The sequence below is a fragment of the Falco biarmicus genome, chromosome 6 (genome assembly GCF_023638135.1).
Source record: "Falco biarmicus isolate bFalBia1 chromosome 6, bFalBia1.pri, whole genome shotgun sequence".
Taxonomy (NCBI): Eukaryota; Metazoa; Chordata; class Aves; order Falconiformes; family Falconidae; genus Falco; species Falco biarmicus.
The window spans coordinates 29598950-29624701 of record NC_079293.1 but is presented as its reverse complement, the minus strand read 5'-3'; the positions used below and the strand labels follow the sequence as shown (position 1 = coordinate 29624701).

At 37.5% G+C, this 25752-nt stretch overlaps 1 protein-coding gene across 3 annotated transcripts in view; it reads right to left on the bottom strand.

The window, feature by feature from the left end:
- The window catches only part of LPIN1 (lipin 1), a 50928-nt gene that overhangs the window by 6983 nt on the left and 18193 nt on the right, over positions 1-25752 (bottom strand). For all 3 annotated transcript variants that reach the window (XM_056343528.1, XM_056343529.1, XM_056343527.1), the window contains exons 6-18: positions 23565-23694; positions 21322-21628; positions 19752-19845; positions 18241-18428; positions 17041-17134; positions 15608-15677; positions 12682-12774; positions 11213-11289; positions 9043-9187; positions 7385-7533; positions 5707-5793; positions 2667-2819; positions 716-830 (exon numbers count right to left, since the gene is read on the bottom strand). In XM_056343528.1, the coding sequence (XP_056199503.1) occupies positions 716-830; positions 2667-2819; positions 5707-5793; positions 7385-7533; positions 9043-9187; positions 11213-11289; positions 12682-12774; positions 15608-15677; positions 17041-17134; positions 18241-18428; positions 19752-19845; positions 21322-21628; positions 23565-23694 (1702 nt within the window). The remainder of the gene's footprint in view (positions 1-715; positions 831-2666; positions 2820-5706; positions 5794-7384; positions 7534-9042; positions 9188-11212; positions 11290-12681; positions 12775-15607; positions 15678-17040; positions 17135-18240; positions 18429-19751; positions 19846-21321; positions 21629-23564; positions 23695-25752) is intronic.

Below are 25752 nucleotides of genomic sequence, written 5' to 3'. Positions count from 1 at the left end.
TATCAAAATGCCTAATTGGAAAAGTCCATGCCCCAAGCTAACACAGCAATCATATCAAGAAATTGCCTGGAAGACTGTTAACTGCCTGTGTTAAAACAGTCTCTTGGATCATGCAAACAGTTTAAAAGAAGGGATAACCACATGCCAGGGTCCCTACCTCTGCCCTAGCCCCTATGATCATTTCATTTTCTGGATACATAAAAATATTCTTTGGTCTAGGACAGGAGTAAGAAAAGCCTATAGCCCAATTATACAGCCTTCGAATGGGTGACAGATCTGTCTTCCACTCTCCATGTCAAACATACCACTCTTCATGCAAAGTAGAACCTTTTAATATCAGTGGAACATCAAAGTTCTTTCGAGTGTACTTAGAATTTCAAGTATATGTCCCACCAATATTCATTCACCTGAAAGATCTTCTGTCTGTCCACAGGTGTCTCACTGACACTGTATCAGTGTGCATCAAAATGAAATCAGTGTTTTCACACAAGCTTAACTGCTAACTCATACAGATAGAACGTAGTTCCTTCCATCTCTGTTTGCTTCTTACATTGTGAGATCTTTGAGAAAGAACCTTTATATTTTCCTTTGTATGTGGTCTAATAAAATAATCTTAACCCCTATTTAAAACTTCTAGGTTCTAATGCAACAGAACCATGAAATAAAAGCAACCTTTCTGTTCTCTGCAATAGAAATAAGTTTAGCTATTACTTACAGCAGGTCTGTTTCCAAAAGCAGCATAAAAGGGTTCTGTGTTAGGATAAAACAAATTTTTGATGTCTGTCAAACACTGAACTTTAAATTTTTCTGGCTTCTTTTCTATCACTTCCCTGAAACGATAAAAAAAGGCAGCTAAATAAGTACACATGAAATACAGCACAGACCATTTTATTTTCTTTAATCAAATTTTCACCTAGCTGGATACTCCTACAGAGCCCACATCCTTCTCCAATATATCTTCATTTGGAAATCACAGTGCCCACAAAGACAAAATAGCATTCCCAAGCTTATATAATGGGAACAATAAATAAATTCTCTGAAACAAGGGAACTTCTACTGAAACCTATGTCGTAAAGATGGGTACTGAGCAAGGACAGTTGATTACAGGGAGCAGCTGCTAAATAAAGTCTTATGAGACATGAATTGTCATCAGGTAAACTGCTTCCTGAGAACTGCAGAATGATTCATAGATTATATTAGCCTTCACTGTGTACAGCTTTTTTATTATTATTATTATTTTTTAAAGGACTGCAATTACCATATGAGCTAGAAGCACCTCAGCCTGTTAACATACTTTTACTGTCAGGGTCCTCCATCACTGCCAATTAGCAAAAGTTAAGGAATAAGGGAATCTTCTGTTTCTCTTTGGTTGCTCCTTACAGAATATAAAATTCATTAATGAACAGAGGAGTTCTCATCTCTGGGCAAAAGCCCTTTCATAACAGCTTCTCTTGGCCAGGAGACTGAACAGGTGGCAGAGTCTGGAGTTCCCATAACACAGGAAGATGCCAGCACGACATAAAAATGCTTAAGAAGCTCAGAATCCCACATCCTAGCACCAACACATATGTCAAGGAAGATGTGAATAGTACAGAAGCTTCACAGCAGCAAAACAGCCCTTTGGAACAGCACTTTATGTATAAATCAAAGTTCGAGAATGTACAAAAGAAGAATAAAACCATCTTTCCTCACTCTTGTATACAGCTGATCTCACAGCCCTCAAAACCACAATAATTAAATCTATGGATAGCAATGAAATCATTTATTGCCCACATATCACAGCAGTTACAATAGTGCACACAGAAAGATGCACATTCTTTAGTCTAAACAAGACACCAAAAAGAGTATCACTTTTAAATGTATTCCTAGATATGAGGAGCATAAGATAACAGTAACTACCCTTAGACTAATTAAATAATAATTGCAGCCAAAAGAAGTGCACTGCGATATCTCCAGAGTCTCTTATATTTAGAACACGACTGGTAAGACAGCCTGTAGCACGTCAGTCAATCAGGGGAACATCTGAACAACCTTCCATTAAAAATTCTAATGAAATATATCCTGTCACAGCAGCTTTTAACAGCTTGAAATATTTTCAGTAATCACTTGACATGCTTCACTGAATTAGGAAGAAGGTACATTATTCATAATCTGTGCTATTATTATTCACTTATTACAGTTCAACAACTAGGAAGAACAAAACTGTCCACACAGAATACTAAACTGCAGTCAGGAGTAAAAAGTTCACTTCATTTTCACATGAATTTCTTCAAAACTCACCAAATATGCTTCCACAAAAAATATTTATGCCAATTGGAACACCTTACAAATCAAGGCAAGAGTAACTGTTATTAAAATGCTCACTTTTTCCCATAGCTAAATATTAACACACCACACTAAACTCATGAAGTCAACAGGCCGTACCTATTGGTAAACAGTGAACGCAGATGTTTATTAAGGCATGCCTAAGTGACAAACCAAGCAACGTGCCTATCTATTGAATTTTGGTCTTTCTCTAACAAAATTTCTTCTTAATTAAATTTTGCACCAATACATAAGAAAAAAAACCATTATGAATGATTCCAAGTGCTCCCATAAAAAAAAGCGAGAATTCAGCCTGCACCAACATCTGAGTTTCTTTCTGCATAAAAGTGAAATTGCATTACCTGTGAAGAGCTGAGAATAAGCTGCTTGGACTCAGCAACACTGGCCCTTGAGGCAGCACAGTTCCTCGTTCATTGACCCAGTGCAAGTATCCTCTGGTCATGTCTGCCATTCCAATAGCACGTGCTGAGCAATACAAAAATTTATATCCATTTCTGTGAACAGAAATAAAAGAATAAATTACTGTAAAACCAAGGCAGGTATTTTGGCATTCTGTGTGTTTATTTTTACATGAATCAAGTCATGACTGTTAAACAGACATGTTTAACCTAGACTTATTTAAAAGGAATAAAAAACATTTACGCCAGAAACTTGGATAATTAAAATCCATCTAGCCCCACTGCATTTAGTGATTTACACACAAGGAGGGCTCATTTATCTCTGGTCTTCTCATGACTTACGACTTCTTACAGCTTTTTATATGCACCTGCATAGTGGAACCATACTCCTTAACTGAAGTGACATCTGATAAGAGGAAAACACTCGGCACAAAGCAGAGAGCAGTGTATTAGCCTTTGCTGTATTAACAGTGTTGCTTTCCTGCCCCTTCGGCCTCTGCAAAAAAAAAAGACTACTCTATGTGCAGCAGTATCATATTCCTTCAAGTTAGAGCAAATTTAAACTTCAAAACACATTATTGAGAAGTAATCTTTGACTTGACACTGAAATAAAAGTTTGGCATTTGGCAGAAGTCACTGGTTACCCTTGGTTCTGTTCATGATAGGACAGAGTCCAATGATGTTAGTTCAACTTAGCAGCAATTTACTTTGCAAGTCCTATAAAGAAATCATTGTTCATGAAATGAAGAAATACTGTATTCAGCGCATGCACAGACATTAAATCTAACTATTGAACATTAATATGGTGTTCAGTTGTAATATCTAGCCACTACATAATTAACTCAGTAATTTGAAAAACAACACGATTCAAATCTATTTTTCCCTATGTTTATGACCACGGAAGCCCTAACAATTGACAATGCTGGCAGGCATAGAAATAACAACTGCAATTAAAAAAATCAATTAACATTTTCACCAAATGTAATGCGGAGGTTATATAAAGAACTAAATATGCTCAGCATGTGAATCCCCAGGCTGTCCTGTCTTTTCTGTGACCATGTATGTCTACATGGAATAAAAGCACAGACAAATGTCTCTGGCATAATTTAGATTCCATCATCTCTAGTATATAATTCATCATCTGTGTAAAACAAGTGATAAACAAACTTTAGTGTAACCCTAGTACACAGAATAAATCAGATTAACTAATAGGACAGTTGTGATGTGTACCAGAGGTTCTTCAAACATTTATGGTAATTTGAATATATAAGAACAGCTGAATGTAATGTAATAAAAAAAAATATTTTCTGTGTAAAGCAGAAATATCAACCTGAACAGACAGCAATCAGTAATCCTCCTTGTAAAAGTTAAAATCAGAAACTTCATCTGACCCCATTCAGACATCATTTAATTTTTCTCCTCATTTCCTTTTTTCTCTCAATTGGTAATCACAAGATTCACCTTATTCTGTCTTCGATCCTCTGGAGTACACAATGGCTTGACTACATTGCAAAAAGTATCCGGGGAACCAACAGTACAACTGTACTCTTGCACTAGCCTGGCTCGCACTAGCCTGGCTCACCAGGAAGCATTCCCACACATCACCCCATGCAAGTTGGTACGGTCCCACTGTTTTTCTCCTGCTCATATTCATCAGAGGACATATCTTCAGTTTTTTGAAATATATTATTCTAGATCATTCCAGATAGTCCCTCAGTTAATGGCATTAATTGACCTGCTAACAGCTGATCTACCGTTGCCCAATATTTCTTCAATAGGTAATGGAAATGTATTTTTTCAAAACATTATTTGATCTTAGGTATATTGAGCTACTTTTTGAAGACGCCTGCCTTTCTCCACGAATTACACAGAGTGTACAAGCCACAAGCAAACATGATGAATCCAGGTCTTTCCACCTACAGTGGCACAGAAGGTATTTATCACTGTAGACCAGCAGGCACTGGTGCAGGTCAACTACTGACCTATAATATAGCAGCTCACACTGGTGTGGCCAGGTAAAAGCCTGTTCCTCAGGCTCTTCACTGCATATGTCTTACTGACCTTCAACGGCTTTAAATAGCACTTTAAGCAATGTTTACTTATCATCTACTCTCAAAATTAACCAATGACACAAAAATATTTTAAAACTGATCCTTCCTAACTTTGCAATTTAACAATGGCATAACAACAAATACATTATACAGAAATAACAAAAAAAAAATCATATAATCATCAGTAGTAAAGATCATAATCAATGTCTTCGAAGCTCATAATTATCTATACAATAAAAAAACCCCAAGAATATTAGCAGTGAGCACCCAAAATGGGTCCATTTCTACTCAAGATAAGACACTGCACTGTGCTTTAAGGGTGAGACTTATCTTGCTTGACCAGAAGCCTAATGTTTAGATGGCTCAAGTCTAAGCTGTTTCATTAAACTCCCCTTTTAGTCACTGGAAAAAGAGGAAACTCCCCTCAGAAAAACTCATCCCATGTGTTTTAGATTCTATCCCTGCATGACCCCAGGTGAGTCAAGTTTGGCAAGAAGAACTCACCTACAGTGACGACCCTAGGGTAAACAGTCCTTACGCATTTCACAATATCCTCAACAAAGAGGGAAGGGAAGGTGTATCAGCATCTTACGAATGAATACTGCTGCAACTCCAGTCGGCAAAACAGTTCCACTTGCTGTATTGCAAAATACAGTTTTTGGATCTAACTGTAGCTATCTGTTTGGGAAGGCTGGAAAAGCAGTCACTGCTCATTGTTGGGGGGTTTTGCTTTTCATAACACAACACAGGTCTTTCTCTGGATATCACACAGCAGATTTTCACCCTGTGTAAGCACCACTGAAGGAATGAGACATTGATAAAATCGTCACCCTTATAGGTTAAGAGAAATCTACAGAAATGTTAATTGTTATGTGCAAATGAGTAAACACAAACAAGCCACAGATGCGTGCACAGATTTACTGAATACTCACTGGCTCACTTTATGGTACAACTTTGCAATCCCTTGGTGTGTCCAGTCTTTGCCAAGAGTCGGCAAAATATGACCTAAAGTATCTGACCTGAATAAAGGAAAACCAATATAATTGAACTGGGAAAAAAAAACCCACAATACTTATAATAACCGTTGAGGCTAATACAAACTCCACTAACTTATCTGGATAGCAGCAAAAGAAAATAAGGTTTTCAGTAAGGTACTGACTGTAATCAGAAGAGGATGATTTTATTCCCCTTTCTTTTGAGATAGGCTGACATGACCATCCTTGGCCATATTGTTTCAATTATTCTTGTGCCCCAGGACCTGTCTTCGTGGATAAACTTGTGACCCATAAGGTAGCCTATATGCTGTAACTTCATGTTATCAATCAGACCTGCATAACAGGCTGGCCAGTACTAAGGATACTTTTTGTGATTTACATTAAATGTTTTCTAAATAAACCAAATCTACCCATAAAGCAAGTTCATGGGAAATTGCAAGCATAAGATAAGTCACATTATAGTTTACTTCAAACTGCCTTTGCATGAAACTGGCAGTTGGTTATATGTGAAGTATTATGAAATAGTTATGCTGGTTTCAATGTATTTCCCCCTTTACATGAAAGAAAATTTTTTACACTATAATAACCTAGAAATTCAAACAAATAAGCACCCTCACCTGACAAAAGATTTACCGATACACAGCAAGAAATCCACACCTTGAATATCTTGCATGAGAAGAAAACATTGGGCAGTGGCTTAAGATGGATTTGCAGTGGTATTGTAAGGTGAAGTGATTCAGTAACTCTCTGGTGAGCTCAACAGCAGAGAGAACAGATCCTACTTACTTTATTGAAGCTTAAGAAATCAAAGGAGGGAGAGGGGATATTCATTTATGTTGGAATTAAAAAAAAAAAAAAATTGCCCTACAATGGATAAATCACAAGGAAGAAAACAGTTTCATTTTAAATCAAGTACTTTAATTCACCCCAGACTGCTCTTGGATATTATTTTTCCTGTTTGATTTTTGAAAGAAATTGATTTTGAAACAACTCTAAGCATTTAATTTTAAAAGGCCAAAAGACAATGCTTGTATTTTTCTTATGTGTTTGCCTGCTCCCCACACGATTGTTTTCCCCAGTGTTAAATAAATAAAAATCAGCGAGTGAATCATTTTGTTCACTCCAAAATTGTGGGTTTTACCCAAAGCACTAATCTGAAACTTTCCATTAAATTCTAGTTCTGACATAGATTTTGGAGTCTTGTGTTCTAAATAATAATGCCTCTCACTGGAATGCCCCAGTAATGCTTTTTAAAACAGAATTCATGTGTTTCTTCTTATTAATGTAGCCAGTTTGCTCCATAAGTGTGATGCAGCAGAAAGGTTGTGATTTTGCAGAAGGTCCTCCAATACTACTGTAAATACTATCACGAAACACCAATAGGCGACAAAAAATAGGCACATGTCATGTGTCTTTATTAAATTAAGAATTCAGCTAATGATTCTTGCATTGTTTGAAAGCCAAATTAAAAAAAACAAACACACACACCCCACCGCCCAAACACTAGAATATGATGACTCTGTGACTCAAAATTCCCTGTTAGTTAATTTTTCCTTTAGTCCAAAGGACAACTTGCCCGTGTAGATAACGCCTCTTTCCCTGTTCATGAACTCACCGTGTAATTGTTCCATCAATGTCAGAAATAACAACTTTATCATCCCAATTCCATAGGTAAATGGTGCCTTCGCAGCGGCACGTGCCTTGATACTGTGTTGTAACACTAAAGGTCACATCATTGGGGCCATTCTTGAGTTTTAAGCTTTTCTGCAAGACATTATCAGCAAGATAATCAACAAACTGAGCATGTGAAACTGACACAGTGCAAATAAACCCACAGATGCACATTGCCTTGGTCACACTGAATCTCATTGCTTTTGGCAGAGCTATTGTCTAATACTGATAGCAGAGGTTTGCCTGGTGTGGTGTACGCCAAGCACTGATTTACAGAGCAGAACAAACCAAACCAAAAATATTCAGTTTCACAGTCAGGGGTATAAAAAGAAAAATCTCCCCAAAAGTTCACATAAACAATAACAAATTATGGAATAGGGACTATGTATGGGGGAATTTGCAGAGAGAAACGTGAGTAACAAGGAGTTTCACCAACTCTAATTAAGAGTGTTTATAAGGGGATTCCTGTTATACAGTATTACATCTTTCCTACAATAACCCACCTCTCATATCATATGACCTTCACTCTACCAAATCCTCAACTCTCCCACTTCGCTGCTCTTCCCTCCCACTGTCTCCTGTGTTGCTTAGTGATATGCTGGGCAAGACACTACTTATCTCATTCTATTTGTGGACCTAACAATTTTCACAAAACCTGCAGGAGTTTAATACTTCAGTATCTCTTCTTCTTAGCTGTATTTCACTGCAGTTATTCAATTAGTTAAAAAGTGACAAGGAGGTGGGAATTCAGAACTGATGGGTAACTGCTGAGTCTCACCCACTGTTCCATCAAGAAACCAATTTAAAAGTAGTTTTAGCTTCAGCTAATTTTTCTGAGAGGTTTCTGAATCTGAGAATCTACATTTGTGTAACCTTTGTCTTCTGTTTGCTATAGAAATTTACCTATATATCCCATCTGACTTTTAGGGAAAAATTCACATTTCTTACAAACTACTCAGGCAATGACCCACAATGAGTGTGGGTTTTCTTCAGAAATTTAACTGTCTGTGGGTAAGACGACAAAAAGAATTTCCCTAAAGTAGCCCATTTTTCCAGATCCAATTGGAATGTCACCATTAGTCAAAACACCTCTGTCACAGAGGAAGAGAATCGGCTCCAAAGAAATTAATAGCCTAGCCTCACAGTGAATTCACAAGCAGCTCTTTCAGAAGTTTCAAACAGAAAATGGTATTTATGTGAACTGTGACTGTCTACCTATGAATATGAGGAAAGCAACAGGAGGAGGAAAAAAAAGAAAAAAAGAGGAGAGACTTGTGAGTTAATATATACACAATACAAAAAGGACATGGTTCTAGTACACTTATTCAGGTGACAAATACATACTTTGGAATTTAATTTTGGTATTTGTCTAAATGGGATCCCATGTCTCCCAATGTCTGAACCCCAGCACTCGCTGCAAGGTACAACATTCATGCTTTAAAATGTGAAGAGAAATGGGAAAAGCTATTTTTTTTTTAATATAATGAGAGGGAATTAAATGCAAGACGTAAGAGCTAATTAAGCTTTGCAAGCCTGAATAACAGTATTGTTCATGTTGTATTAGAAAGGACACTTCAGGACAAGGATGTAAAATTAACTCACAAGCTGGTCAGAAGTGAGTCGAAGTGTTTTTTTGTAACTGATTCCAGACAATAATGAGAGATGACTTGAGTTGGTTTGTAATGACCCGAGGTTTTGTTTGGCAGCTCTAGGGTCTTCATCGCTTGAAGAAGACTCATCTTTTATTCTGGAACATTGCACATGGAGAAAATGATGTTATCATGTCAGTAAATGCATCTCAGTATCCATTAAACATGCATTAACAGTGAGTCACCAAGTAAGGCATTGATTCTCTGCTCCTAAGTACTGTCTCACAGGAGGTCATTCACATTATGGCTTTAAATATATCAATGAAGTCCTGAATTTTCATTCACGCATGTTCCCCATTATTCACACTTTGATTGTTCTAGCCATTAACTGGTCTATAAGGTAGTTTTCATTACTTTCAATTTAAATGGATGTAAATTAATGTGCCATATTGACTCAAAAATCTCATAGTGTAAAAAAGATAATACCCATTAGATACCACAACTACAAAAAATCCTCAGTTCTCAGAAGAAGAAAGAGGCATTAGTTATGCTGGATTTCTCTTCCCCCCCTTCTTTCCTACCCCAAAGAATTTAGCAGTTAACAAAAAAATCCAAGTGATGGAAATTTTATTATAGAAACTAACTCTTTTTTCTCTTTCAATGAGCAACTTTAGATCATTGGATTATTCTTTTCCAGGATTATCCCAGTCAGGATATGATGATGAAAAATCATAAAACCTGAGGTCCTTTACACAATTCTGTTTAAATATACATTAGTACAATTTTTACTTTGTTTCTGCTACAACCATTTTTTCAGAGATTTGTTAAGGATATTCTTCTTCACAGAGAAAGTTTTCCTACAGTCAACAAATCTAAGACCTTAGGTGGAAGGTAAAATACCCTTTCAGATCCTACAAATCTCACCTTTAAAACAATCAGCATTTGGCCTCTGGTTTTGACCACACCTGGATGTTGTTTGATATTAGGAAATCTTGGTATCAAGGTACCACATGTCATGACAAATAACATTTAAAAGCCTTTCTTATCCTTTGTAATACAGGATCTCAAAAGCTTCACTCAACAATCCACTTGCCCAATTTTGCTTGCAAGTAATAAATCCTTAATGACAAATTTCTAAGGTCAGTTAAAATTTAAACAAATAACACCAATTACAGAATCTAGTCTGCTTGAAATCTTAATCCTACTCCAAAGCTTATCTTTAAACAACGGTGTAAGAAACAGACCAAAATGTCACTTGTCATCCTTAGAAGGAAAATCAGCCTTTCCAATTTATTCTGTGGCTTTCACCAACTCAGAAAGGCATCTGAGATAACAGCTGGTCTATAGAATGAGGAATCCTCCTTCCAGCACATTCGCCTGGACTGCAGCTGCTGACCTCCAGAAAGAATAACAGCTAATGCCTTTTTGTTTCATAAAGGTGATCCTTGAACTTAACTTATGAGCATAAAGCATATTTGAATCTGGCCCTTTTCAGATCAAAGTGCAGACAGTACATAGATGGCTGTCTTTACACTAAGATCTGTATGTACAGAAAAGGAGCAAGGTAGGAGAGCTGTCCCTGGCTAAGTCATCCCTCCAAGCCTCCGAGCAAATTAAAGTTCATCTTATGGAACCCTCCTGAAGGAGAGATTCTGTCCATACAGTAGGCTTAGTTTGAAGCATAAGAAGGAAGAGACTTCTGCATTCCTTGAAAGAAGTAATAGAAAACCATGACTATTGCCTGTGAAAAGAACTCTATAAAGTCTTAGGCCCCTGGACTTCTCAAAATATGCAGGAACAAATTAAGTTGTCTGGCCATAAACATGAGTAAATCAGAAATTTTAGCAACTGGGATCTGACAACAGCATGGGATCATCTACGATGTTCATTTGAGAACTCTAGAGACACACATACAGCTTTGGAAAACTGCTCCAATTACTGTTTGTTTTTAAGGGGCTGGAATGTGTGTCATGGAGCTGCCAGCCAAACCACAGAAATGTCACAGTACACTTGCAAGGTCTGCAACCCTGCAATGGGTAGGGCCTTCCCATCTGCACTTATTTGGTGCAATAAATAAAACATTAAACATATTACACTGACACTGTATTTCTTTGCTCAAGTGTAAGAGGTAGCTTGCTTTCATAACTCCTGCTCATTTCAGGTACAGATAATTTTGGGGGTACCTGTTTGCCATGCTCATCTGTGAAGAGTCTTCTCCTGTAAGTCTACTCGCACTCATACCTTGCTCTGGCTTTGTTTCCTGTAAAAATACAAGTATGAGAAGCTGTGCAACTCCTGTAGGGCAGAGAACAAGTGTTTTTAGAAAAATATTTGAAAACCAAATTCTGTCTTGTACAGGCTTGGTAAAAATCAACAGCATGTTTGTTTCTTCTGCTTGTAGGCAAAGTAAAGCTTCATGGTCGTCTGAAAGAATAAAGGCTGCGGAAAGAACTAAAAAGTGCAAATATAATTTGCATGGAAGTAGTACAGAAATACCAGATTTCACATCTAGTACTGTTGAAGTTCTGGGATCAATCCCGCAACTACTTAGTTCATGCACCTCAAATAGTTAGATTTCACCTAAAAATGCAAAATATGACTCTGGAGAAGAAAAACAAAATCACCACAAAAGAAACACATACACAATTACCTTTCATAGAATCATTAAAATCTTCAATCCAATAAAACTTTCCAGACTGCTTTACCACGAGTAAACGCTAAGCTCCATCAGTTTCATCCCACAAGTTTTTTAAATAGTGACTTTACAAGACACACCAACAACAATAACACCTCCTCTTTCCATTTATAGCTGTCACAGCTCAAGAGATAATGAAGTACTTCCACCCAGAGAAAAATTCAAAAAACTTAAACTGCAAAAACTAAAATCTCACGCTCTGAAGCCCATACCCACAGCTCAGTACAACAGTTACTTCATGCAAGGCTACAAAAGTTCATCGACTGAGCCACAACCATAAAAACGTATTAGAAGTCATTTTCTCCCCTCAACTACTAATGCTTCAGTAGAATAAATTAATATGAAGTTTTATTAGCCAACTTTAAAGATTAAATATGTCTAGACAGGAGATCAATATTTCATATAAAGCTCTGCTTTTTTCACTGTTCTTTAGTGTTCATCCACGACTTTAAGACTGTTACCACAAACTTTTAATGCTCAGAAAAGAAATTCAAAAAGACTTTAAAGCTAATATATAGTCAGTTTTCCCTCTTAGGTTTTGCTGAATTTTACAGCTCACACTACTCATAAATATGTCTGTTCTTCCACTATCAAAAGAAAGCTGCAGAAAGGTAGGTAATCTGCATGAAACCATTAAATTAGTGGTACACCTCTTTGAATTTAGGTTCCCAAACAGATTTAATCCATTAGATAATACCGCCTCAGGTCTGTGTAATGAAAATAAATGCAGAACCAAAAAACTGTAGGCAAATGTTTCAGGTAGGGTCTAATCCAAAGCTTTCTGAAATCAAAAGAAGTCACTTTAGATCCTGTTTAAACATCCTTTAATGTGTATATCCCCAGTGAAACTGAATATAGAGTTACTTCTCAGGAGCAAAGTTCCAAGGGATGAATATGGAGGTATCCAGACTTCCCACTGCAACCAGAAGGAAACACTACTTGCTTCTTAAAACTTACCTCTTTAATAGTGCTGTTCCTCCCTCGCCATGAAAACCACCACCTTCCACCTTTTTTAGGCATCTTGTCCCTCATTATAGATTCCACAGTGGCCTGTGATAAATGGATGGTAACATAAAAAAAAACCAAAACAAAGGACAACCTGATATATGTAAATGAAAGAAAGTGTCAAACACACAATTTTAACTGATAATAAATAGAAGAAAAGTAAACATACTGTCTGTGGACCATAAATTCTACTAAAGCAAAATCTAATGGTATCCAGAGCTGCTCTGAAGTAACTCAAGCATGAATACTTATGGTATTTTTTAAAAGGAAAATGAAAAAGAGATAAAATCAAAGAAGAAAAAAAAAGCATAAATAGATATTAGTATAATGTCTAGAATGGAGAACCTACTGTTTTTAAGTTGAAGTTACTTATTGCAAATGATATTAAAAAAAAATAATCGCTTCCTGAATGAGCTCTCACGAGAAACAGTAACAAACGAACATGCAAGATAGTTATTCTCATTTTAAAATAAATACAAAGTTCACATTTAATCACCACTTTGGAAAAAAACAGAGAACTTACTAGCATTTATGAGTTTAGTATGATGCTATGAATTTGACTGACGTTAGAAATATTTTTTTTTAAACCCTGGCTACTTTTCATTGTTTATATATACTGGACCTCAGTAGAGAAGAGTTTCTTTCAATACCCATAATGACTGGAGCCTTATGCATTGTAACAAGGAGAGCTGAATTCTTTCACTCAGACAGCAAGCAAAAGATGAAAGGGGAAAATATTACAGTAAAGGTGGCCAGTGTTTGGTACACCCTAGAATAGTTTAGCCACTGGCTTTCTGAGATGATAGCCTCCACTGTAAGCAAAGTCACCAAAATAAAACTGATGTTGATCAGTGATCTAAAAAAAATAAAATAAAAAAAAAAATCACGATTCCAAGTACTCTTAGCAGTTGAGAGGGTTGAGTTCAGCTAACATATGGGACAATCCATCCCTTTCCTCAGATTTTCTAGGTTCTCTTTACTATACTATCTAAAGTATAAGAGAACAGAAAGAAATACAAAGGAGTAAAATTGAGCAAATAAGCTGAGAACTTTTAAACAAAGTAAGAAAAACAAGGAGCAGATGGAGCTACTGGGAATGGAATGCCACTGTTGAGAACAATGGTTACAACTTAAGGAAGTTCTCAAACATATGGACAACTTCAAGCAGATGTCCTATTGGCTTTTAGTGAGATAATTCACATGCTTACAATTAGACATGCTTTTAAGCGTATTTTGCAGAAAATGAGTGATTTTGCAAAACTCCAGTTTTCAATCACTTCATAAAGCCTGTTTTGATAAAGTGTCTCAGTATTTCCATTTCATAGTTCCATTATTACATCCAATCAAAACCCTAATTAACAAGTCATTAAGAAAGATAACTGGTAGCATAAATGAATAATTTTAGTTTCAGAGGTACAGTTCAGTCAAGTTAACCTTCCCAATCATACAGGCTGTTCCAACTATATATAGTGGCTTCTCCACTGAATTAAAACTGCACAGTCTAGAAAGTTATCAGCATTCAGAGTATAAGTTAAACACTAAAAAAAATGAACACAAATTTCAGTCATAGATGACTTTTCTTAACTGATGGCCTATATGAATAATGGCATAACCAGAATGCTGTTAAAAGAATTGCCATTTCCCTCATTGGAAAAATATTGCATACCAATTCTTTCCATTTACCCACCCTAAGCAAAACCCAAAACACCTCACTCAGGCAAAGCACTTAATTAAAAATGCATTTACCCTGCATTACCTTTATTGCTACTGAAGACCCAACAGGCACCTAACAAGGTCTGAATCACTCAGTGGAAGTGCCCAACAAATACAGAGTAGGGTAACTGCATCCCTTCTGTGGGCATTTTAGTTCCAGGGGATGAACCCCTTCTTTGATGATAACTAGAATATTTGCAGTAAAGCACAAAACATCTGGCTCTGTTACATCCTTGAAATTCAAGCCAGGTTCACCAGATGTTCAGGACTTTTAGGATCAATTTATATTGGGATGTTATAGTGCAGCTATGCATGACTGCGTACATAGTTAATGTGGTACTAAGGAAGAATGCAGTGGTAGAGAGTATTCTGGGCTTCGAAGGAATGTTTATTCTAAGTCCACAGCAATAGAGATAGCATTTGAATTCACATAGATTAAACTCAAAGACATGTGAAGTGCTGCAAATGGCAGAAGGAAAGAAACTATATTCCAAAATTTATTAAATCCATTGCTAACCAGGATACAAAATAGTGTCAATGACAATACTACTTCTTTCTATACATTTACAGTAAGTGTATTTCTGACCTGAGCATCTATGTGGCACCAGGTCATGTGGAATCAGACTAAGTTCATCAACACGGTTAATGTAAGCCGACATATATAGCTGTCACGATCATAGCTATCTGTCACTACCTACCTGGCTTGGTTATGAACAACCAATGAAGAAACAAACACTAGCAAGCTATAGGCCTGCATTACTTAGTAGTTAAAGCTTATTCACTGAGGTTAAAATTCTTGGCCTCTATTTTTATTTGATATGTGTCATATACGGATAAAATGGAAAGCAGTCACCAAGTATTCAGCTACAGCAAGCACTAACATGGGTCAATACAATATATGTTTACAATCCATATTAATGAAGGAAAACAGGAACTTTTCCTTCTTCAAAATATTTATAATGATCTTAGCCTAGCAAATAAACACTATTCACAGACCAAATTTAGTCCCGCTTATTTAGCCCTTAGCATAAGATAGATTAATGGTTATGTGTGGATAGGTATTACTGATGTGCAGATTCTTTTGTACAAAAATTCTCTTCCCTGCCTCGATAAATGGCAGAATGTCACAACTCCTTCTCTGACCAACCTTCACATTCAATCTCACCTTTGGCAAAGGTTTCTGGAATGCCTGCATTGCCAGCAGAAGGGGACCAGCTGTGTTCCAGTTGTAGTACCTGGGCATGCAAGAGAAATGATTACTGCATTTCGTAATCACAAGGTTCCAATTCACAGTCTACCCAGTAATTATCATCTGGCAGGTTAAAGCCATGAAGTCTCTTTAGCATAGGCCTGCACCAGTAATAGCGGATCCACTTTATTCCACAGTATGTTCACAAGTGTTCTTGGCATATACTTTTCAAGGTATGCAAGAGAAGCTAGGTCCTTAAAGTAGAAAGGTTATTTCTCATGCGTTCCTCGTCCTTACTACACCTCATTATCACGGCGTTACCTACATTTTTTCACAAGCTCTTTTCACTGTTCTTCCATCAAAGGAACTACATAAAAGTTAGGGGCCATAGTCTGGAGGATGTCAAGCTTTTGCTGTTATCTGCTGAACATAGGTCAACTCGTTACAGACAGTAGGACAAATACAGTATTACCATCCACCTGTCAAGGTAAGTTGAAGCTCACATGACATCCAGAGAATATGACAGTAAGATCCTCACTAAGTACACCTCTCTTCCCAACATATCAGTAGACAGGTAAGCATTACCAAACTCGGAGAACTATTGCAGGGAAGCAGTAACTGACTGACCTCAGACCACAGAGAGGGTCAGGTATGAGGCCATAACATACACAATACAAACTCTCACATAAAGATGCACCAGGCATCTCAGATTTGTATGAGTGATGTCTGTAACTAAGTGTGGCCTAACCTCCATAGTGCAGCACAATGTCATGATCTCTCCTCTACTCTATAACATCGTATGCCAGATGCAAAGAGGTCTCAACTTAAAACATCCTTCAAAAAGCTGTATCTGGCATAGACCATAGTGCTGCACTGCTGTCAGCAATACAAACATATGAAATAATGTCTTCAAATTGTAGAAATAGAAGCCTCACACTGGGTGGGTGAAGTTTGACAAGTCTTGAAAAGCAGCGCCTCCATAGAGGGATATTAGCAAAACATTCAGTATATACAAACTGCTGCATATAGACTGCTTGCAAGCAGACCATCATATCCCTAGAAATATTAATTATTCAAACTGGCACATAAGCAAGCCTTAGCAAGTTAACATCCTATTTCTTTTTTACTCTGCTAATTGAGTGTGAACACTATTAGTATTTAATACTAGCTTCTTGAAATTCATGTTGTGTCAGTTAGCTGTAACAGGTCATCTAAAACTGCTCTTTACTTTCAATCTAAAGGAGGAAAGGTAACTAGAAGAGCCTAAGTTCACTAGAGATTTGACTCTATCTGGATAAATCTAAGCTATGAACATTCAAACCCTATTTTTCAGATATGGTTAAACCAATCAACACCAAAGTGCTTCTCTTACAACAGTCAAATAGTTTTTTTCCTGAAATATTACTTACTTATTTCCAATCTTAACCACAAGGTTAGGGTCATCAATGATAGCAGGATTGTCCACAAACTGCTGATATGTTACTGCATGTTCTAAGAATTCTTCTGTGGGAAGAAAAAAATTTGTAGGTAAGGCATGCATTTATAGATGCCTGGGACAGCCCACCTCTCAGACACGCAGGTTTCACATTTAGAGTCAGCCCTTCATTACTAGCATTCTAAGATTATCAGTAATTAGTAATTAGCAGCAAGCTAGAGGTCCAGAGCCTCTCAGTCTCAGAAGATGCTGAGGGTTTCTTTGTCAGCTGCTGGGTGTCTTTCCTGTTCAAAATACAAGGTAACTGAAAGCTCAGGGATAGAATTGTGAGGCAGGAAAACCAGGCTTCTAAGCCAGGCAAGGAAGTATTTTGTCATGCCTTTCACTGATCCTCTGTCCAAGTTAGAAGAAGGAACCAATGGGCTCTAGGTATATGTAAAGTCACAGCCAAAAACTTAATGATCACTTGTAAGGCCTACAGCAAAGTGAAAGTGCCTGTGAGTAAATACGCTTCCACTGGCAGTAACTCCTTTCACAAAATCTATATAATTCACAATTGATTCAAACAACAACACAACTCTAGTACTAATCACCACATATTTGAAATGTTTTAATAACTCATTTCTGAACAGTAATCAGTGTAGCATCAGGCTCATATAATTTTATGATGCCATACTACTGAAGAAACTGCAAGTTTTAACACATGTATCTTCACATTGTGCAGCTGGAAGTTAAGGCACAGAGCACTGTAAATGCTTCATCCAGAAGTCACACAAGAAATGGGAAGTAGAGCAGGAACTCAGGTCAAAGTTCAACTTCCTCACCTAATGTCTCCATTTACAGACCACCTTTTTCATTTCTGACACCAACAGCTGGAAATTTCCTAGCTATATATTGTACCAATACATAAATAATACATAAAAGTACCATTAACACTGTTGTGATACAAAACGCAGTACTATCAGGAAATAAAAATACTAATAGAATACTTTCAAATAAGTCAGTCATATATAAGTCTACTATTTTAACTATGAAAAATTCTAGGAAACATTACAGGGACAGTACTTTTCATCACATTCTTGAGCAGAGCCACAGGAGGGCACTGCTTCCATGGTCTAGAAAGGTAAAACTTGGCTGACAGCACCGGCCTGCAATTCCGAAAGTCATGCTGTACCTTTGGTTATTTCTTTGTTTTCAGTAAGGCCTCCACAAAGAGAAATGGCAATGGAGGGCAAATCTCGAATTCCATCCGAGGTGCTTTCAACTCCACTGTCAACACCTGAGCTTCCAACAGACTGCGGAGACTGACTGGCAGACCGTGGGCCTGGGTCATTTGTGTTCTTGCTTTGGACATTATCCCCACTGGAAAAGAAAAATCAGGAGTTCAGTCTGCATGTATTCATTCCCAAATTCTCTCCCTTCAACAAGTACTCTTTATATCTGACACACACTTAGGAAAACAGAAAGACAAGGAGGGGAAGAAGTTTCCTTAGTTTTGCCATAAAGTTTAAACAAAATAGTATAGGCCTCACATACCCTCAAATATTAGACCGCTTCTACTTAGTTGCCTAAATTAGGCATGTATAATTATAGCTTCACTTATTCAAAACAGATAGGAAAAATAAGGTAACAAACTGTACAATCTTAGTAGACAAAATAATAATATTATAAGCAAAATTTATACTAGCAGAACTATTCCCGCATAGGAACAAGAATACACATGCTAATAAATTATTTATTTTGTATTAATCATATAAACTGCTTGCTAAACCCAAAAGAAAGGATATGTATGTTTGTGTATTTATGTCAATATATAAAATATGTATAAACTACTAGGATTAAAATTTTAAGAAACAAATTATTATACCCACTTAAAAATCTATGTATAGATTATATCATTATTATGAAGTGCAAGCCCACCAAACTCTGCTTTCCATTCCAGATTTATATGTATGCATTTGAGAAAGGGATTTTCAATTCAATTTTTTTCTCCATATTACTAATCTTTCTCAATTTTATTGAAATGCTACTATTACAACAGCTGAGTTTAAGCAACCAAGGAATAAAAACAAAAAATGCAAGCTACTGTAGTTGTTGCTCAATAACTTTAGTCAAATAACCACAGTATGATGTGGAAAGAGCATCATAAATGTTATAAAAGGCTCTAATAAAGATCAGAACAAGCTGGAAATTCTGTGTTCAGGGTAGAGTATTTTCACAAATAAATCTGTCATACATCTTCCAAAAGTAATTTTCTAAAATTCATATTTATAGGTGATCAGCCACAGTAGAACAACATTGAACAATAATTTTGTGCTAATACTTTTAACAGTAAGATATGTTCTTCACGGTAATTAGCAAGGACATGGGGATAAATATATCCAAAGGCCAATTACTCTCCCAGGGCATGCAAGTAGCACTCACAAACATCAGTGTACATTACATAACATCCACAATCTATATATTATGCTTAATTGACCAAAAGAGAAAACTAGTTTCAAGCACGCTTCTCAGGCCCAAATGCTCTAATATTCCTCTCTGCAGCGTTTTATTTTCTGTCTGCCTTCACCTCAAGACCTCTTTTTCAGAGTCCAAGTCATCTAGTTTGCAGTGAAGAGTTTGATCTAAATCTGGAAGGCACCAAGAGCTCTTTAAATAGTAAAAATATAAACAAAGGACTTATACTTCTTGGGGAAATAAAGTGCAGCAACTTCTGGATCCATGTCAGTAAGGTCATCTAAATAGACACCATCAGCACCAAGATGCCGACTTCGTTTGTCTGTAAGGGAGAGCACAAATAAGCGTATTAATGAGCATTTTCTAAGTAACAAGACAGAACTGTTATTACTGTTTAACTGTTCATTTTAAGACTGAGAAACTAGACAAGTTATCAAGAGTTTGTGAACTATATTTGTAGAAAATTTCAAAGCAAGTTGCTCATATACATTGTTCAGACTTTGCATATACAAAATGAGACAGCAGAGGACTACTTTGGAGATACGCTGAGACAAAACCACTGGGAATTAGAAGTTAGTGGCTCACTGTAGGAAAACAACAAAAGGAACTTTCTGAGTATCTGCACAGGCCTATTATCACAGCAAAGCAATCTGAGCATTTAATCTCTGAGAACTACTTCAATCCCCCCTTGTAAAAAGAAACAGACTGTACTACGCTCATTAAATACACTGTAACTGGCTTGTAAAGGGGACAACTCACTGTTTAGCACATACAACTGATGTGCTGCCTGTGCACATGCACTACTGCAGGGGACAAGACAACCCTCCTAGGTCTTTCACTAGTGCCAACATATAGTCATCACTGTCCTGTTGATGCTGGTACATCTTGACAAGTAACCACTGTAAGGCCAAAACCTACTTTGGAATTCATTCTAAAACCCACGACTTCTTGCTGTCTCAATTTCCAACATCAAACATCAGAAAAGCAATCTGAAAAAAAAGTTACATAACGAGCAAATAATGAGCAGAGTAACACTGTCAATTTTGTCTTCAAAGACAGCGGAATGCACGGGGAAGTGGCTAAGAAACTTTTATTTTTACTGATTTAAAAGCAGCTGCACAAACTAGGCTTATATAGGGTTCACATAATTATAGAATAACCAGAGCTCTAAACCAGAACATTTTTAAGCAAGTAAGTTTCTGGTAAAGATTGTAACACTTATCATAAAATACCATGGCTACAGAGCCCAGAAATTAAGTAGAAAAGCAGATGGAGTTATATTTCACAAATTCAGGACAGGACGCGTACCACACAGAACTGACATTGCTGGCGTGAAACAAAAGCACCTTATTTTATAGCAAATCTGTTGGTCATTCAAAAGATGTACTACAACCTTGTACTAGATCAGAGAGGTTCCACAATTACCAGTGATACATAACAACTCAGAAAGCAGCCAGTGCAGGTGAACAAGCAGATATACAGCATGCTTGTACCAAAAAGTGAAATCTCTGAATGAGTCAAATATGGATGAATTTGGAGTAGGTTTTGCAGTCCTGCTCATAAACACAGAGCTACCAAAAATCCCAGACCAAGGACAATCTTTTGTCTTACTACACAGCTCCTGTGAACAGCCTGCTGCATAGCTCAGGTTTTGAAAGTTCTTTCTAAAGCTTACTCCTTTCCAGATTTGAAAGTGCTTTCAGGGCACAGATTAATTTATATGGCAATGAGGTGCTTTATCATCATGAAATTTAAAGATAAAATCATACATATAAAAGTGCAGAATCAACAGCTTTACCTTTCTTTCTGGAAGGGGATTCTGTCTTGCCAGCTGGTTGGGCTGAGCAAGCTGCAGCTTGTTTTATTTCTTCATTGACAGGCAATAGTGGTACAGCTGCTCCCGGAGACTCTGTCTCTGACTTATTTGCCTCAGCTGGTAAGGGCTCACTTTCATCAGCAGTTGCTGCATCTGCTTGTCCAAGGGCAGGTAGAGGAGGCACAATGTTAAACTCTATAGGAGAACTCTGGATGACCCTAAAGTGAGTGCTTTCAGAAGGATTTACATCCACCACGCTGGGTTCCTTTGCTTTGAGCAGAGAACTAGCCTGTGAGGAAAAATAACAGATTGCTATAAAAAAAAAGCTCTTAAAAAATGCAACAGCCAGAGTTTAACCTGTTCTGTTCGCTCCAGTGAGATCAGATTCTCAAGGTGACCAACTACAGCAGAAAGCCACCTCTAACTGAGGTGGAGACTACACCATACAAGTCTTCTCTGCCGTGTGTTTCCTTGCACAAAATTCATCTGTATCTTGAGGCCAGGAAAGATTTTTTTTCTGCAACGTGCTCTACAGTCTTCATTTCCCACTAATCTGTCTGGGAGTACATCACAGCTCTCATCCTGCTCTCCTCCCTTCCTGCACAAATCCTAGCTTTTCCTCAGAAGGTAACCCCGACAAACATGAGAAGGGAGAGCGGATCAGAGTACTTACCCAATCAGGATGCTCTCAGGGACAAGGACAGGGGTACACTGTCATTCATCTATGCCCCAGATTTAGATTTTAAATTACTTTATAGGAACAATTCTAGACCTTCTCTAAGTGTGGGACAAGAAGTGTTCTTGCAGCAGGGAGCTGAACTCCTACAGCAGCAACTGTGTAACTGCTATAACCTTCACTGCAAACAAATTCTTAACATGAAGATCAAAAGCATCCAAAGCATAACTCCCAGTTCACGTATGGCTAGATCAAGTCTGAATAGCTCAGCTGGGGACACAGATAGGGGTTGCAGAGGGAAAAACCTCCAGTAATAAGATCTGCAATACACACCAGGTTGTGTGACTGGCGTAAAAATGAAACACCTAAATCTACTAACAGGAAACCCTAAATTCTAAACTGGAAATGCTAATTTGAAACTCCTGCCTGGATCTGTGCACTTACATCAGTTCTCTGTGTACAGAAAATAGCTCCCAATTTTCTTGTAATATGCATGAGGAAGAGAATAATGCAGAGGTGATGGGACAGCTCATCTTTGGACTATTAAAGAAAAGGCCAGAGCCCTTCTGAAGGAATTATAAACTCTGGAGTCCCATCTCTGTTTTTGTCACTAGCTACCAACAGTGAATTAAAAATAACTAATGCCATTATAATTCTGGCACTACCACCAGAATACAGAAGTCTTTCTGAGGAGGATACCCACTTCCCTGGCCTGCAAAACAGTAATTTTGTTTCTTTACACTGTTCCTGACCCCATCACTCCTGCAATCCTTTCTGCAGAAAAGCCAGCCTTCAGCAGGAGGAGCCAAATCCTGCACCATTCCTGCTCCCATGGTTGCAGTGTGCCACTGGAGCCTGACCTTTATTTCTCACACTCTGAGGCAGCATAAGCCCTAGGTCTCCCCTTTCCTGTATGAATGCTCTGACTTCATAGCTGTCGTAAGGAGCCTGCCAGTACCTGACTGACCTGCAGTGTACACAGCTGCACATGGCTACCGTGCAGCATGGGAGACAATGCTGCTGGCACGCTACAAGTCCTGCCACCTAACTGGGCCAAATGGCTTCAGGGAGGACACAGGCACCATGGCAGTCGGCTCAGCCAACAGCACATCTAGGCATGCAGAGATAGAGAACTGCAGGTGCTTCTGGATGCTTATGTACTCAAGCAACCAATTTTAATTTTTGTAAATCACACCGCTAACATCAATTGCCTAATTTCCATCTAAGACCATTTATGAATTTCAATGATTTCACAAAGAACACTGGGTTTGATTTTATATGCTATTTAAGCTTCTAACTATTACAAGTCTATGTCTCAGGCACTTCTTAATTTCCTACTGTGTATCATCAGTGTTGAGAACAACCATGGCACAAGGCACTTTCCTGTACCTCCTACGGAGCAAGATGCAATTCTCTTACAGAAAACGTTGCAATTTTATGTAAAAACAGGATCCATCCCCTCTTTAGCAGTGTGCAATAGAATAAGCACACGTGCCCCCATTAAAGCACAATAGAAGCTAGCAGGAATTAAACAAATTACTTTGGATACCTTTGCAGCCTGGGGTAGCTCTCCCCATGCCCAGTGCATGTGGGGATTATTCTTCAGTCCACTTCTGTCCATAGGTTTACTGACCAATTCCGAGTCACTCTGAGGAGTAGGAGGGCGTGAACCTGATGGGCTGAAGAAAAACAAAAAAAATATTACGAAACCATTAGTAACCACAATGCACTGAACACTGTCCAAACTAATATCCATCATCCCAAAGCAGTCAAGACCTAAATAATCATTAGATAACTGAAAGTGTGAAAGCATGGTAAAACAGTTTAAACAGTTCAGGATCCTCTTAGACTAGCATTCAGAGATCTCATCCATTTTTTATTAAGTGGTGTCACAGAAGCAGAACTTGAGAAGCTGAAAGAGATGGAAAAAGACCACTGGACCTGAACATTTCAGGAAGATTTATTTTTTTCTGTGTGGAAAAAAGAATGGGGATGATACCAGCAGCAGTAGATGAATAAATGTTAGTATTGTTACAATGATGTGAAGTGCAGAAGTTGCTCACTTGCATCAACCAGACACTTTATACTGACTAAGTAATAAATTACTCTAAGGAATCCAGTTAATCACTGCCTTCAAATAACTTGTTCAGTTCTACCCTTGGTTGCATGTTTATAGGGAAAATAGCAAGAGAGCTATACAAAGAATTTGAGCCCTTCCAGTTCAAAAATATTTGTGTTTGGTTTTCTGACTACTCAATATAAATTATTTAATAATTAATTAGTAAATTATCAGTTTATAGCATACTTTTAATGTGGTGAAGACAATAATGTGATGTCAGGTCAGCCATTAATAAATAACGATTCACAGATTTCAAGGACAAAAGGAAAAATTCTGATTACCTACTCTGCCTTTCTGCATAAGGCAAGTCATAAAATTTCACCCAGAACCTCCTGAACAAAGCCCATTACTTTTTGTCTGAGCCATAGAATGTCTTTTGTATAATTGTGCAATACTGATTTAAAAACTACAATCAAGAAAAGAATCCACAACATTCTTAAACCAAAGGACCAAACTGGGTTACTTTCATTCTCAAAAACAAAAAGCTTCCTACGCTTAGTAGAAATTCTTCACATTGATTTATTCTTTACCTTCACTGGTTAAACTGAACAGCCAAACCAGTTTTGCTCTTTCAATGTAAGGCAGTTTTGTAGAGCTAGCTGGCAAGGAATTCACTGGTGACATGAAAATAATTACTTCACACTAACAAAAAGCAGCTTTTAAAAATCTGTGAATTTCACATCTGAAAAAATAGCAACCTAATTATCTACATTATCCATTGTCTTCACCTATGTTGCAGGAAGATATACTTTGAATGTGGACAAATGCCATGACTTTTTAGGTACAGATAATTGATGTTACCTAACTAAATTATAAAATTTATAAGCAATACCACTATGGAAGACCTTTTTTGGTCCTAAAAATTTAAAATTTTTATTAGTCCTTAGGGTATAACCTACCATTTGACAGATGAAGGAATCAATACAATATGATTTTAAAAGTATTTTCAAGCTTGAAGGAGTCAAGAAATGTCTGGTGTGTTTTTCAGCAACTTCTACATCTCCCACTGACAAGTCTGTAGGATTTGCTGTATTTTCCATGCATCTAGGACCCATTGAAACCTTGGAAATCAGGAGCCTGAACACTTCAGAAAACCTCAGCAGCTAATACTGATTCTACTGCTGCTTTAAGCTCAAAACATCTATATTTAAGAAGCATTATCACTGCACAAGTTCATCGGTGCACTACACACATTTTAACCTTCAAAATACCTACTGTTTCCTTACAAAAATCTCTAGTCTAGGCTTTGGGGTATGTTCAGCCCAGGTTCACTCACTCAGCCAGACAACCTGAGAGAATGCAGGCATTGCTTCAATTTGGGCTAGAACCTCTGCATTTTGCAGTGAGAGCACTGATCAGGGGACACCTTGCCTTTTCCATAATTTTCCCTGAATATACAGTTCCCTTCCACACACGAGTGGGAAAGAGGCCCAGGCTGTTAGTCAGCACCAAGAGCCGTGATCTATATTCCCAGACACATACTTGCAAGTGCCAGAAATATGGCACTTGCATATGTGTGTATGTTAGAACAGGCAGAGTTCTGCTCTGAAAAGGCTCCTGCTGCGAAAGACTGCCTGATGATCCATGTATTTGTCTGGGCTGGTTCAGAGTAGATAGA